Source organism: Chelonia mydas, chromosome 6, assembly GCF_015237465.2.
Source record: "Chelonia mydas isolate rCheMyd1 chromosome 6, rCheMyd1.pri.v2, whole genome shotgun sequence".
Classification (NCBI taxonomy): Eukaryota; Metazoa; Chordata; order Testudines; family Cheloniidae; genus Chelonia; species Chelonia mydas.
Window position 1 is genome coordinate 84,246,159 of NC_051246.2, and position 15,119 is coordinate 84,261,277.

At 40.0% G+C, this 15,119-nt stretch overlaps 1 protein-coding gene across 15 annotated transcripts in view; it reads right to left on the minus strand.

Moving 5' to 3' along the window:
- Positions 1-816: 816 nt before the first annotated feature.
- HEATR5A (HEAT repeat containing 5A) overlaps positions 817-15,119 on the minus strand; it is a 125,267-nt gene continuing 110,964 nt past the window's right edge. For 14 of the 15 annotated variants that reach the window (XM_037900563.2, XM_037900561.2, XM_043549699.1 and 11 more), the window contains 5 exons: positions 10,251-10,523; positions 7,300-7,524; positions 4,267-4,421; positions 2,726-2,939; positions 817-2,490 (listed from right to left, as the gene is read on the minus strand). In XM_037900563.2, coding sequence (XP_037756491.1) covers positions 2,186-2,490; positions 2,726-2,939; positions 4,267-4,421; positions 7,300-7,524; positions 10,251-10,523 — 1,172 coding nt within the window. In that variant the 3' untranslated portion in view covers positions 817-2,185. The remainder of the gene's footprint in view (positions 2,491-2,725; positions 2,940-4,266; positions 4,422-7,299; positions 7,525-10,250; positions 10,524-15,119) is intronic. The other variant, XM_043549696.1, reaches the window with a different exon arrangement.

Consider the following 15,119-nt stretch of genomic DNA (forward strand, 5'->3'; position numbering starts at 1 on the left):
AGTGCTCTGCTCATTACACTGTAAAATACCATGTCAGATTCAAAGTCTGGACGACTCTTTATGACCCTCCAAGAAATTGGCCCAAGGTATTTGAGAGCACCCTCTCTACTCACCTCCTCTGTCCAAAACAATAATCTTCCTAGGCAACTACCTTCCTCCAGAAATATAAAACTGTCAACTCCAAAGATGAAATTTATGAGATCAGGAGATGGGCAGTGCTGAGAAAGCTCTAAGTCTAGAGAACTCCCCTCTGACATAGGTGAGAATGACAACAGATCTCATGTTTTTCCAAGGAAAAAGAATTCTTCAAAAAACAATACATGGAAAGATGTCCTAGAGGTAGAGACAGTTCCAATCCACAGTACTCATGGAACTCCTATTGCAGGATCAGATTTTCAAAGGTATTTAGGAGCCTAAAGATGCAGAGAGGTTGCTAAGGAAGTCAGGCACCTAGATGCTTTTTAAAATCCCACTGGATGCCAAAATATCTTTGGCCCCTAAAGTTTGGGTCAGTCTGCATCCCCCAAGGTCACTTCCTCCTCAGGAACAGGTTAGCGCTGCTCTAGGAGTGTTCCTGTCATAACCCTGAGGGGGCTTGTTCACCCCATTATAGGGAGTTTTTTTTTAAACTCTCATTGGCAGTTGTTAATTCTGAGTTATTCTATTTGCATTTTTACATCTTATGGTAAATATGTCTATAGAGGTTCTGATAGGGACACTGTATTGATTGGGAATATTAATTAAAATCCAGATTTTTAAAGTAACTCGAAATAAATGAAAGTCCTTCTATCAGGTAAAATGAAAAACACACTTAACTGAAGAAAATTAGGTTTATTTATGTGAATTAGAAAAATGAATTGTTAGAATTTTGGTCAAACGGTTAATGCTGTACAATTTACAATAGTATTTATATACAAATCTTATAATAAAATACAGTAATCACACTCTTCCTGAGTCACAGTGTGTTTCTCAGCTCCATAGATGTTTTTCTTTTCTTGACTAATTTTTAACAAGGAAATACTATACTCATTTTGACAGTATTTGGTTTAGTGAGCTAATACTGGCACAAAAGAAAAAAGGCAATACATTAGAAAATACTTTATAGCCATTGCATTTTTAGTAGTTACATTTTTTTCTATATTAAAATATGTTCCTTGATAAAAATTATATTTTTGTACTTTTTCTTTAAGTTTGTTGTATTTTGACACAAGACAAGCTAACTTCAGACATTTCCACCCCTCCTTGAAAAGATATGATTATTAGTGAGAGTCACGTATAGATACTTGATCATTTAAAAATCATGAAATAGATGCAGCTAGATAGATAGATGTCTGAATCAGAGGCACAGTGCATCAAAACTGCTGTCCTTTTCAGGTTATGTAAGTTTCAACTGTCTGGCTAGCATAATATAAAGTTAAACCAAAAAGTATATCCTGAAAAGTGAGGCTTTATATGAAGCAATAAGGCACCAGTTGTGCAAACACTTACAAATGTGCCTTAACTGTAAGCACATTAGTCCCACACTGCAAGTCCCTGCAGAACTGGGGCCAAAGTGAACAGGCATTGTGAAGCTGTAATATAACAGCAAGTGTTATATTGCTATATCTTGGACAGCTCAAGAGTTTATTAGCATTTAATTAAAGAAGTCAATATTACCTTAAATGCATTGGGATATTAGAGCTCAACAATAATTTATCTTAAGGATGACAAGGACATTCAATATATGCAGTATGTTAAATTACTACTTAGGAAAGACTGAACAGCAAGTAAATTTATGCCCCAGTTAAATCCAAAATCAATAATCACAGTAACTTTTGTTTTAAACAAGTATTGCCAAAAATAATTCAGTTTATTTAATGAATAAAAACGGCTGGCTCCTCAATATATCTAAGTCTTATTTCTTGTCTGTACTGATATTAGAAATGCACGGTTCTTGCAGATTTGTTATTTTATTAATGCAAATATATAGTTTATATTACATTTGATACGTTTTACTCAGAGTGCTCAAATTTAAAAGGTCAATTATATTTAACAGAAAGCAAATCTCTAAAGAACGTTGTTTTTAAAAAAATCATCTGGATTTCAAGTCAAAATTGAGCTAAAACTGAAACCAACTCTTCCTGACTACTGTAATTAGAAATGAAAAGGGACTTTTTTGCAGTGTTATCAAAGTGCTTAAGATACGTCAGAGAAAGTTGGTCTTTAGTTGAATGCTTGAACTTTTCCCAGGATTCTTTGCATGTTTAGGTGTTGTCTTGACTTTAATGCTTTCCTGATTGCCTTTTACAGCTGATTCAAGCCTGGCTTTCATAGTTGGAGAGGAAGCCATTACTTTTTTAAAAACTGATGAGTACTGTGGACCAATCTGCATCACATTTTGCAAAGCAAACTCATGTAGATTTCTTGCTGAGTTTGTGGCTGACCCCAAAGAATTCTCATCCAAAAGAAAGGAAATAAGGAGGGGCAGGAGGCAGGCCACCAAATAAGCACCTATAAAAATTAAAAACAATACTTAGATATCAAATAATTTTTTTAAAGTTTTCAAATCCTAATGACTACTAAGCACAGAAAGAAAGTCAACATTTTTCTAAGACATACTGTTAACTAGCATAACTAATAATTAATTTTTTTTCAAAATTATAATTATGGGGGAATACATTTTGTTTTAGTTGATTCCTGACAGCCACTTAAGACATTAAAAGGGCATTGGAATTGAGGGACTTACGATGTTCTTCCTCAGCAATGGCTATGAGAGCTGCGACCACCTTTATTCCTTCCTGAATGACTTGCAGTTCAGCAGAATTCTCAGGCTTTGTTTTTTCTGTTTCCTGCAATTTCCTCATAATAGATGGTGCCAAAGAATGAATGTAAGGATATGAGACAGCTCTGTTGGGATATTGAAAGATGGAAAGCAGCAGCTGATAGCACTTAAGCTGTACCTAAAGGGGAAAAGTTACAGTTACAATACTGAATGTAAACAAAGTTACACTTAAAACTACATGTCAGAATGCCTTGGCACTTCAAACAATTTTAAAGATAAAGTTTTTAAAAGAAAAAAAGTGTACAAAAGCTTGAAAATTCACATGGCAAGAGAAACTTTTCATTAGCTAATGATAAAACACACTTTGAAAAGTTAAATGATGTCAGAAAAGTATCTCAGAATTATTTTAATAAGCAACGAAGAAACCATAAAACACATCTTGCACTCATAACTAAAAATGTCTAAATAGAGTTTTAGGCTCACGAGCCCACTAGGTTTCCTAACCATGTTAAAATGAAATTTTTTGAGAAAACTACACTTGACTAAAAGCAGGGGCTTACAATAGAAATGCTCACTTAATGCCTTAGGAGTCTAAATGTCTATAGGACTTTTGAAAGGTTGAGGTGCCTAAGTTAGTTAGATGCTTTTGAAAATTTCACCCTGTGTCACTATTTCTTTTTTTGTAATTACACCTGGCTTTCTGAAATTCTTATTAGTAAAAGCCATCCTGCTGAAAATGGAGACTTCTAAAATTGGACATATAGCAATAGACTTAAAAAGTAAATATTCTAGCAGTGAGTCATCAACTCTGATAATTAAACATTAAATAAAGCTGACTTTCTGATTGATAAATCAGTATAGAAAGAGGAGGAAAAAAAAACCTGGTTTACGATGGACTCCCACACTGGTCAATATAAAGACCACATTTGGGGAACTACTATTTAATTAACAAAAGCCCAAGGGAGTATCATCTTTAAAGCTGCACTTTCAGTGTGATAAAGGGTGAACCCCTATGATAGTGGTATACTTCTACCATGTAAGAAACAAGACAAAAATCCCCCTAATGTGCTGTTTCTGTCAAGAGTACAGATAGAGAATCAAAACAGATGACCTGGCAGCGTATTGCCTTAAGGTCTAAAATAAGTGCACAGAGAAAATTAAGGAAATGTCCGCAAAACTAGATAACTTTCTTATCAATTTATCAAAGCGTGGAGTTCTTATTTCCCAGATGGTGAAACAATAATATAGAAAATACTTCATTTGTATACAGAACATTTTAATGAACAACAGTTAAAAGCAAGGCACAGCACAGACCCACTAGCTCTGGCCAACTAGTTTAAAATTGCACTTTAAAATACAACAGATCTAAATGGGACAGAATTAAAAAAAATTCTTTCAAATCAACACTTAGTTCGGTCCAGTGAAACAGCTCAACAGAAAATGTGCTAGAAGAACTTTAGCATGCTTCTAACTGAAATACTCCTCTAGCTAGAAAAAGTACTTACTACAGGATCTTTTGAATCAAGTGCTATTTTAAACTTCTCAATACAACGCTTTTGAAGGCACTCTATGGTAGTAACTTCTGGACTTGTAGACAAAATAAATACTGTAATGGCAGTAAGCAGGTTGACTTCATCAAGTTCTTGTTGAGCTCCATCCACTAAAGATAAAACAGTCTCAAATTCACATTCTAAAAGTAATATTGCAAATTGTAATGTTCTAAAGTGATGTAAAAAGTGCTCATGAAACATTTTTTGGCATGGCATTTTCTGTATTATGTCTAAATGGAATTATACAATGGTGCAAACACATTAATTTTGTATTAAGAAAACATTTTTCTTTTGTATTTACTGATACAACTGTTTTCAGAAGAATCTAAAACCAACAGCAATTGATCTGGACGTGGTAGCAAATGATGACATACACAGGGATCAGAGTAACAGCCGTGTTAGTCTGTATTCGCAAAAAGAAAAGGAGTACTTGTGGCACCTTAGAGACTAACCAATTTATTTGAGCATAAGCTTTCGTGAGCTACAGCTCACTTCATCGGATGCATACTGTGGAAACTGCAGAAGACATTATATACACCTAAGGTGCCACAAGTACTCCTTTTCTTTATACACAGGGATGGATTTCAAGTAGCAGGCTGCAACTTCATTAAACCCGTCACAGAGGAAGGGCACTACGGCTTTGTCACCCATACTTGCATACCAGACATTTTAAGTAGTTCCAGAGTGGGGGTAGACTCTCCTTAGTCTACCTCTAGGACTCAACTTACTTTTCTGGAGTCCTACCATCCTCCCCCTGACAAAGGTGACTGAGGGTGCTAAAGGGGAGGATCTCAGCATGTGAGCACAAGGCCCATAAACAAAATCCCAAGGATTTTACTTCAGGGAATCGTTTCTTTTAATCGCACTCGAATTAACATCCTTGCCAAGCACTATCACTAATTACTAAATCCTACCACTATTTAACCTAACTGTGCCTTCAGGATGCTGCGAGGAAGGCAAAAAACCTCCCCAGGCTGCTGCCAATTTGGCCCCTAGAATAAATTCCTTCCTGATACCACATGATTGGTCAGACCCACAGCCTCTGCAATACACAGCTCCAAAGCCATCAGTATAGGGGTGGGGGTAGGCATAATAGGAGCTGGAATGGAACAAAAAGAAGCTCCACATGGCCTGGGTTAGGGTTTAAATTATTGAAAGGGGAAGATGAGGGACCCATCAGCTCCATTCCTCCCCAGGCTGGCCAATGAGTGGCTAGAATCTGGAAGAGGCTGCTCCTGCATCCCCCCAGCAAGTATTCTCCTCCCCCTTTCTACTGAGGCTGTCCCAGTCCCCACTGGTCTCATCAGGTTTTCCACTTGTTGAGGCATGTGCATGGCACTTTATTAAAGTTATTAATAGGAACTGCAAATGTAATGTTAAAATCTTAGAGATACATGAAAAAATTCCTCTTCGTTACTGGAATTTGTATTTTACAGTGGGTTGAAGGGTAACTGCCGTAACTATTAGAACAAAATCAGTTGGAATCATGAGGAACGAACAGCATTTTTTTTTAAGGTTATGTCTTACAAAACTTAATTGCATTTCTTAACTGACTAAAACATTAATGGGTGAGGTAATGCAGTATTTTAGATGTAATTGAATTTCAAAGCATTTGATACTGCCTCATGAAATCTCACTCTCACAATTAACTCAGATCGGCTTGGAGAGGAATGCTGTCATATACACTGAACACTAAAAGTCCATAAACACATGGTAGTGTTGACTAACAATGTATCAAGTTGAAAAGTGGTGTCCAGGAAGCCTGTGGAAAGTCCAGTTTTACTTAACATTTTCTTTAATGACTTGGAACACAGGCTGCCTGTTAGAAATGTGCAGATAATGCTGAACTGGGGGTGTTGTAAACACCAATGAGGAAAGAAAAAGTGATACCAAAAGACCTAGAGAAATGAGAAACATGGTCAAAAAAATAAAATGACATAAAGATTGAACAAATGCAAGCTAATAATGTTTCAGGAGTGTAAAAGGAGTTAAAATAATCATAACCATTCAGAAGAGAAAAAACAAAGCAGTAATGTTGAGAAAGACATAGTGAAGGGGTGATAAGACAGCAAATTAGACAGGAGTCTGCAGGAGATAGGAGACAATAGACCTGCAAAAACAAAGGGGCAGTGTAATTTTGGGCTCAGAAGCAGCACATCACAGAACAGAGAGAGGTAATAGTCCATCTCTGTACTGCTCTGATGTGACTACTCATGGAGCATGGCACTCAGTTGGAAGTCCGTTTACCAGTAATACACTGATAATTGGAGAGATTTGGGAAAAAAAGTATCAGCAGGCCTGAGGAATTAAATTCTTTTCTCATAAAATACATAATTACACACTTAGAATATCTGCAGATATGTTATCTACCACAACTGCAAGCCCATGTCTAGACTAGGCAAATGTCAGGGTTCCTTCCCCACTCTGAACTCTAGGGTACAGATGTGGGGACCTGCATGAAAGACCCCCTAAGCTTATTCATCCAGAGGAAAGCAGATAGGTCCACCGATGGTGAAAGTGCTGTTTTAATTCTGACCTGTGGCCCTGGTACAGAGGATAAGCATGTAGCCTTCCACACATTAGAGCTCTGCGAGGGAGCACCACTGCAGTGGATACACCCTTTGAGTGCACTGTTCCAACATAGGCTGGGGCAGAGGATAGCAACGGGCTGAGGCTGGGTGTAAACCACGTGAGGAACCATGAAATCTGCCTTCCCATTACACCAGTGACTACTACACCACAAAAGAGGCATGGAGAGACTCTGGTGGCCACTCCAACCTATAGACTGTAGTAGCAGAAATGGGTGTGGGCTGTACTTAAGAATATTAAAGTTGGACTACGTGGGTGAAGTAAGTTTCACCCTCAGACATTAAGTTATCTTAACAAAGAGTAGTTCAGTTCTTCCACCACCATCTGAATCTTCTAGAGTTATCTGAATTTTATCTATGCCAAGCATCTTTTCATTGTCCCCCTTTCATTTTTGGTTACCTGGATCCCAACAGTCAAGAACTGTGACTAAAGCACTACGAAGAAGTTCAGTCCAAGCAGTTCGGCTCTTCTCTGCTCGAGCCATAGGAGAAGACAATATCCCCTTAAGAGCTTGTAAAGATGCAGCAACTGTCAAAGGTAACTGGCCATCTGGCAATTTCACAGCAGTTTCTCTGAGGACTCCAATAATTAGGTACAGGATAGTAGGGAGTACGGAAACACTTCCTATGAGACAAAACAAATGCTTGGTATGTCACTGTATAAAGCGAAAGACTTACAGAATTTGTTATTTTATAAATCACTTTTCTTCAATTCCCTTTTTATATATAATGTCTAAACAGTTTTCATTTCTAAAAGTTGCCTACTTATTGTAAGTCTTGGTTCCAGAAAAAAGTATTTAAACAGCATGTGATTTTATGTCAAATGTCAAACATAGAGGCAGATTGGCTACTTAAAGAGATGCTCTCCTTTTAAGTCAGATAGTCATTTACTTCACTGGGACTACTCACATACCTAAAGTTTATCATGTAAAAGTCAGAATTAGTGGGTGTTCAGAGAAAGGCAATGATAATGATGTGGAAAAATGCATATGAAAAAAAGAACGAAAAAAGATTTGGATTGTTTACTGTAGAAATGCGACAAATAAGAAGGGGCATAATATAATACACAAAAAAAAGATGGTAGTTTGGGAGCTTCTGTTGTGTCTGTTTCAGAACACTAGAACAGGGATGACATTCCATGAAATTAACAGTGGCAAATTCAAAACTGATAAAAAGAAATACTTTTCCCATGGCACATAATTAGACTGTGAAACTCTTTGCTGAAGGAAGTCAGTGAGCTAAGAATTTAGCAAGATTAAAAGAAGAGATAAGACATTGAACATGCATAATAATATCTAGAGTTATAATAGTTATAGCTAACAAAAATTTAGGAAAGCATCACACCTAATGTGAGGAGCAGGTTATCCCACATCTGCCTACAATGTGGTTCTTACTTCTCCCTCTGAAACATCTGGCGCTAGCCTTTGTTGGAAACAGAATACTGAACTAGACAGAACTTGGGTCTGACCCAATATGGCAATGCCTATGTTCCAACGTGTTTAAATGTTTAGACTGGGCTCTGCTAGTGCAGACAGCTGAATCCTACTGAAGCCAATGGAGTAGAGTCCACCCATACATTTTGTGCACTATTTTAGGACCTGATTAAGCAAAGCGCACGCTTAAAGTCAAAGTGCACACTTGACTTTACTGTGCTTAAGTCCATCGCTATTCAGCAAAACAGAATGAATAGAGATGTACTTAAATGCATTACTGAACTGGTGCCCTAGGTTCTTGTCCTTTTTCCTTAAAAGAAAAGAAAAAAAAAATCTCTGAAACTTAACTGCAGGAACTTGGGAAGAACAGCTACTGAAGATCAGCAAACCAGTCCATTTATTATGATTATATTATACATAAGCACTACCATATAGGAGACCTGGGTTCAATTCCATGTCCTGATCTCTTGACTTAATCTGATCCTGCAAGTAATTTGTCTATAAAACTCCCTGAACTGCTAAAGGCAAAAAATGCAGCAGGGAGCAAATTCAACCCAAGGAGCAAACTAATTTTCCTCACAAATAGTGCCTCTCAGAGCCTAACAAGGCCATGTCCAAAATCTTTTCTTGTCATTCTGAAAGATGACAATCACTGGATTGAAGGTAACAAAAGTCCATCACCACCCAACATTAATCCTTATGATTGAACAGGGGAGCTGGTGACTGTTTCCAAAAGGAGATCCTCATCCCTTTGGGCTGGCAGGACAGCGACCATGACACAAGGACTCAATAGTAGAGTACAAATGAGTGGGAAAAGGGGCTGGTAAATGCAAAGGATAGGAATTGCTGGATTTATAGTTTGTACAGTACCATAGGTGTGAACAGTATTTTACATAAATACAGTGACAGGGCTCTGATTCAAGGAAATTACAATCTAAATTAGACCTAACTCAGCAACATATGAAAAAGCTGGGTTATGGAAGCACAAAGGTAATAACAGTGAAAGGTAACAAGATACGATAGATACATATTTGATATAATTATATTATTTTAAAAAGAATATAAAAAGGTTTGGTGACTGTGAAAAATGAAGTCTGGGGTGTCGGTCAGATAAACACTATCTTCCTATTTTGTCAGGTTTCAGAGTAACAGCCGTGTTAGTCTGTATTTGCAAAAAGAAAAGGAGTACTTGTGGCACCTTAGAGACTAACCAATTTATTTGAGCATAAGCTTTCGTGAGCTACAGCTCACTTCATCGGATGCATACTGTGGAAAGTATAGAAGATCTTATTATATACACACAAAAAGCATGAAAAAATACCTCCTCCCACCCCACTCTCCTGTTGGTAATAGCTTATCTAAAGTGATCACTCGCCTTACAATGTGTATGATAATCAAGTTGGGCCATTTCCAGCACAAATCCAGGTTTTCATGGAGCCACAAGTACTCCTTTTCTTTTTCCTATTTTGTGTTTCTGTAGTTTACAAGATGGCTTTTGGACAAAGATGATATGGCACATTTCCCTTTGGAGCACACTTTTACAGCTGTATTATAAATTCCTAAATTGAGGATCTATAAAGGAAGCATGCAGCTACATACATATATCTATGTGAAATAAAATGTGTCCATTAATCGGACTGCTTTACAGGGGAAAGACGGGAGAAAAGTATTTCAGTCCTGAAAACTACTTTATACTCTCACACTACTGCTTCTGTAACTATCAGCCTTTTCTTTTCTTTTTTTTAACTTTTGAGTACAACAAAAACAACTGGAAAATTGTCATAAGGAAATCTCCAAGACCTTGCCCCAGCATTTATCCAACAGAGAAAGTTATGTAGTAAGTATATGTTACTCTATCATCTTTGCATTTAATCTTCCCTTGTAACGAAATCACATATTGGTACCAACCATATCCTACCTTCAGGAGAGCAGACCGACGGAATGTCAGAGAGGATAACTAATGCTGCTGATACCAATCTACTTCCACTCTCTGACAACAACTGAGGTTTTCCAGCTTTAACTGCAGGGCTACCAGTTACTTTAGGATTAAGCTGGGGGAGCTGCCTCACTAGAATGCAAACACACAGCTCCAGCGTTGCAAAGACTAATGACTTTCCAGGCACCAGTCCTCCTGTGTCTTTGCCTTCTCCAAATTCTGGCAAGGTCTCCTTTTCTGCAGCACCATCATCAACTATAACGAAAGGAAGAAGTAAAGAGGACATTAAGCATGCAGTGTTTTGTTGACAAAAGTTTACTTCTTGAAGCTTTGTCATATCGGCAGGGGATAATTTACAGTTTAAATTCTAATGCAGCACAGTGTTAAAAGTTCCGTTAGAGGACAACTGTAGTTTGAAACAAATTTATAAGGATGCACTCACCTCAGCTGAATGTGGTGGGTCTTTGTTTGTCCAGCAGGAGAAAGGGATGTTGCTCCATTAAGGGTCCTTTGGGTTACGAGGGAGGGGAAAGAGGGATGGACTTACCTAAGTAAAGCCAAGGGGGCAACAGAAAGAGGCCAGACCAGCTGGGAGCACTGACCGTCATGTACACAGGGGAGAGGGGTATTTATACCTCTATGCCAGGGGTCTCAAACTCAATTTACCTTAGGGCCAGTGCCAGTCCTCAAATCCTCCCAGCGGCCGATAATGTCAGTGAAGATGGTGTTCAGAAAAGAAAACATTTATATTGTATTTTTTATTTCCAATTTCTTAGAAATAATAAAACTGTCATACAACTTTATACAATTCTTCGCCTCCTAGAGAGATTTTAGTGTTGGCCAGACACCCGGCAACGCTTCAGTGCTGTCAGTTTGTTGATGTTTGGCCTCAGTGACTAAGCAGTTGAAACCTTCAGGATTGCAGCAAGGGGTGCATCAGATAGTTGTGTTCAGTATTTTGACTTGTTTATATTCATCGAGGAAAAAAGTGACGCTACCTCCATGGCCGACTCTGCCCAGCAACTAAGATGCTGCCTCCATGGCTGACTTTGCCCGGCAACTAATGATGATGACTCTGTTCCTCTCCCCCAGCCAATGGGAGCTGCAGGGGGCAGCGCCTGCTGCAGAGATTGCCAGCAGCGTGTCTGCCTGCGTCTCTTCTCCCCGGGCCTCAGTGGGGAGGTTCTTGGGCTGCAGATGGTCCATGGGCCAGGACTTCGAGAACCCTGCTCTATGCATTCCAGAAGGATCTCTCTCTTTCTCTCTTATCAGTCACTGCAGCAGCTAAATTGTCTAAAGATCTCATCCTCACTGAGCATGCTCCAGCTCCTCAGAGCTACTAGGTGGGACCAAACTGTGCATTCACCCCCTACAGAATGACTGAACATGCTTCAGCCTAAGGCTACAGAGGCAAAGCTGGGCTTCCCATAGAATTGCTGGTCCTGGCAGCTGCGGGCTGACAGCAGGGAGCTTCTCTCCTCTGTGCTTTCAATTACCCCCCTGCTGGCATTCAGGCAGCATAGAGAAGTAAGCCACCTGACTCAACTGCAGCGGGGACAAGAGCTGGATCAGAGAGAAGGAATGGAGTAAATTGGGACAAAGTGTCCAGTGAGAGATGGACTGGAAGGGAGGGGAAGAAAGACAAACTATCACAAAGAGTTGGGGGACGGGAAGTGGGAGAGACTGGGCATGGAGACTGGGAGCCACTGGGGGAAGGGAGGCTGTGACTGACTGGGCAAGGAGACAGGGTGTTAGTGAAGGATAGATCTTTGGGGGCGGGGGCAGGTTGGGAAACTAAATAGATTTGACAAGGAATTGTGGGAAGAGCACCGGGAATAGCTGGACAAGGAGACTAGGACAAGGAGCCAGGAAGGGGGGAAATTGGACCAAGAGCCAGGGAAGGATAGGAACTGAGATGGATGAGGAGCCAAAGGATGGAGACTGGGACTGGTAGCCAGTGGAGGAAACAGGATGGGACGGAGAGAGATTAGATGAAGATACAGAAGAGGGGAAATGAGACTAGCTAGGCAATAAGACTGGAACTGGACCCCAGATGACAAGACTAGGACTTGCTGGGCAAGAGGACTAGCAGAATGGGACTAGAACAAGGAGCCAAAGTAGGGAAGAGACAATACTAGGCTGAGGAGGACCAACAGGTAGTAGGCTCTGACACCATGAGAGAACACTCTCCTCCAGAGTGTGGAGTGGAACCCAAGATATCTGAGTCCCTCTGCTGTCAACATTGCAAATATCTGTGAAACCCACTGGTAAACTGCACCTCGTCCCCTTCTAGTGTAGTCCACAGAGCGGATGCCAACCAACTACTGCTAACAGTTACTCTGTTAACTCAAGTGGCAGAGATCTCGAAGGTGGATCTCAAGGTTCAACCTTGCTGATGAACCAGCTGGAGGATAGTATGATGCCATGTGATGGAATTGCTGATTTTTCAGATGGCTTTTTAAAAAAACCTAAGAAATTATACACAAAAAAACTCCTAAAATCATCAAAGTAGCAAAATCAAGCACTATTAAGTCAAGAAATGTCAGTATTGAGAAATACCTGTGCAACCTTAATTCGGGCCCTTGTGCACAAGCATTATGATAGAGCGCTTAATCACATGGTCCCATACAATTTTTTCCACAGGATCCCTTCCTCATTCAGTGCATAGGACAGACCTGCTCTGGGGATGAATCAGGGTTGTATAGTGAAAAAGAGTACAGTGGGATTGAATGGGGTTGTCCACAGGGCCTCTGCATCATTTGTTGCAGAAGCTGGAAGATGTGTGATAAATGAGACAGTGGATTGGAGGAAGGAGACTGCATTTCCTCACTTTTCAGTGCTTGACTTTGCAAACTTAATGTTCTTTTAATGTATTTTTGTGTGTGTAATAGCTTTACATACATTTATACAGAATATATAGTAAAAAATAATTGAGACCATTTTAGATAATGTCATTTTGAAGATTAAACCTAATCTACAGTTATTTCTCCATATGAAAAACTAAGGAAATAATTTGGCCAATAACCCAGCCAAAGGAAGAAATTAGGTTGGTCTGGCATGATTTGTTCTTGACAAATCCATGCTGACTATTTCTTATAACCCAGTTATCCTCTAGGTGCTTTCAAATTTTTGTTAAGTAATTTATTCTAGTATCTTTCCAGCTATCAAGGTTAGTTGGACTGGTCTATACCTCACTGGGTCCTCTGTTCCCCTTTTTTTAAAGACAGGTATTATGTTTGCCCTTCTCCAATTCTCTGGGACCTCATCCATCCTCCGTAAGTTCTCAAAGTCAATCTGTAATGGTTCCGACATTACTTCAGCTGGCTCCTGAAGTACGCTAGGGTGAATTTCATCAGACCCTGCTGACTTGAATACATCTAATTTATCTATTCTTTAACCCAATTCTTTCCCTATTCCAGCTTGAGCTCCTTTCTCCCTTGTTGTTAATATTGTGTTAAACATTTGATCAGTTAACTTTTTTAGTGAAGCCTCAAGTAAACTAGGCATTAAATCCTCAGCCTTCTTCATGTCATCTGTTATTAGATCTCCTTCCCTGCTCAGTAGAGGATCTACACTTTTGTGTCTTTCTCTTGCTCCTAAAACTTATTTATAGAACGTCTTCTAATTGACTATTATATGCTTCCGAGCTGTAGCTGATTTTATACCTCAGTCTTTCTGATTTCGTCCCTATGTGCTTGCAGTATTCCTTTGTATGCTTCCTTAGCAATTTGTCCATGTTTGCATGTTCTGTAGGATTCCTTTTTGATTTTCAGGTCATTGAAGAGCTCCTGATAGGAAGAATAGTAAGAGGCCAGTATGGCTCTATCTTTCTTTTGCATCAGGACAGTTTACAGTGGTGCCTTTTATATTGTTTCTTTACAAAATCATCAGCTCTCCTGAATTCCTTTATTCCTTCAATTTTCTTCCTCTAGGACCTTAAGTACCAGTTCTCAGAGTTTGTTAAAGTCTGGAGTCCATTGTCCTTATTCTGCTACTCTCACTCCCTTTCCTTAGAATCATGAAATCAGTCATTTCATGATCACTTTCACCCAAGCTGCATTCCACCTTCAGATTCACAACCAATTCCTTCCCACTGGTCAGAATCAAGTTTAAAATGGCTGTCCCCTTTCTCTACTTTTTGAAACAAAAAGTTGATTCCAACACATTCCAAGAACTGTGCTGTGCTGTATTACTTTCCCAATAGATATCTGGGTAGTTAACATCCCCCATTACTACCAGGGTTTGGACCTATAGTGTTAGGTCGATGTCAGGCAATTGATGTCAACCTAATTATGTTAGTGTAAACACTACACTTCGCTCCCGCCAACGTAAGAGTCCTACCACACCAACATAATAATTACATCTCTACGAGAAATGTAGGGCTTATGTTGGTGTAGTGAGGGCAATGATGTGCCCATGTACACAGTGAATTACTTACATCGGCTGTTGGCTGTAATTCTTATCAATTTCATGGCTCCATGCTGGAGCTAGCTCCAGCTAGAGCCTGGCTGCCCTCCAGGCTCCCTGCTCCCAGCCAGGCTGCGCCCACCCCACTTGGAGCCCAGCTCACCCCAGCCCCCCATTCCCGGCCCAGTTGCTGCCCAGGCTCCCTATTCCGAGTTGGGCTGTGCCGTGCCTGCCCAACAATCTGCTCCCCACTGCCAGCTGGGCTGCCACCCAAAGGCTCCTGGCTCCCTGTGGGGAGTCCAATGCTGTACGGAGGCTTCCCACCACAGCCAGGTTCCTGGCAGGGAGCTCTGCGCCTCGAGTCCAGGTGGTTCCCAAGCTCCCGGGGGGGAGCCAGGATCCTTGGGAAAGCCGCTGGGCTCCCCAGGGGGAACCTCAGGGCAG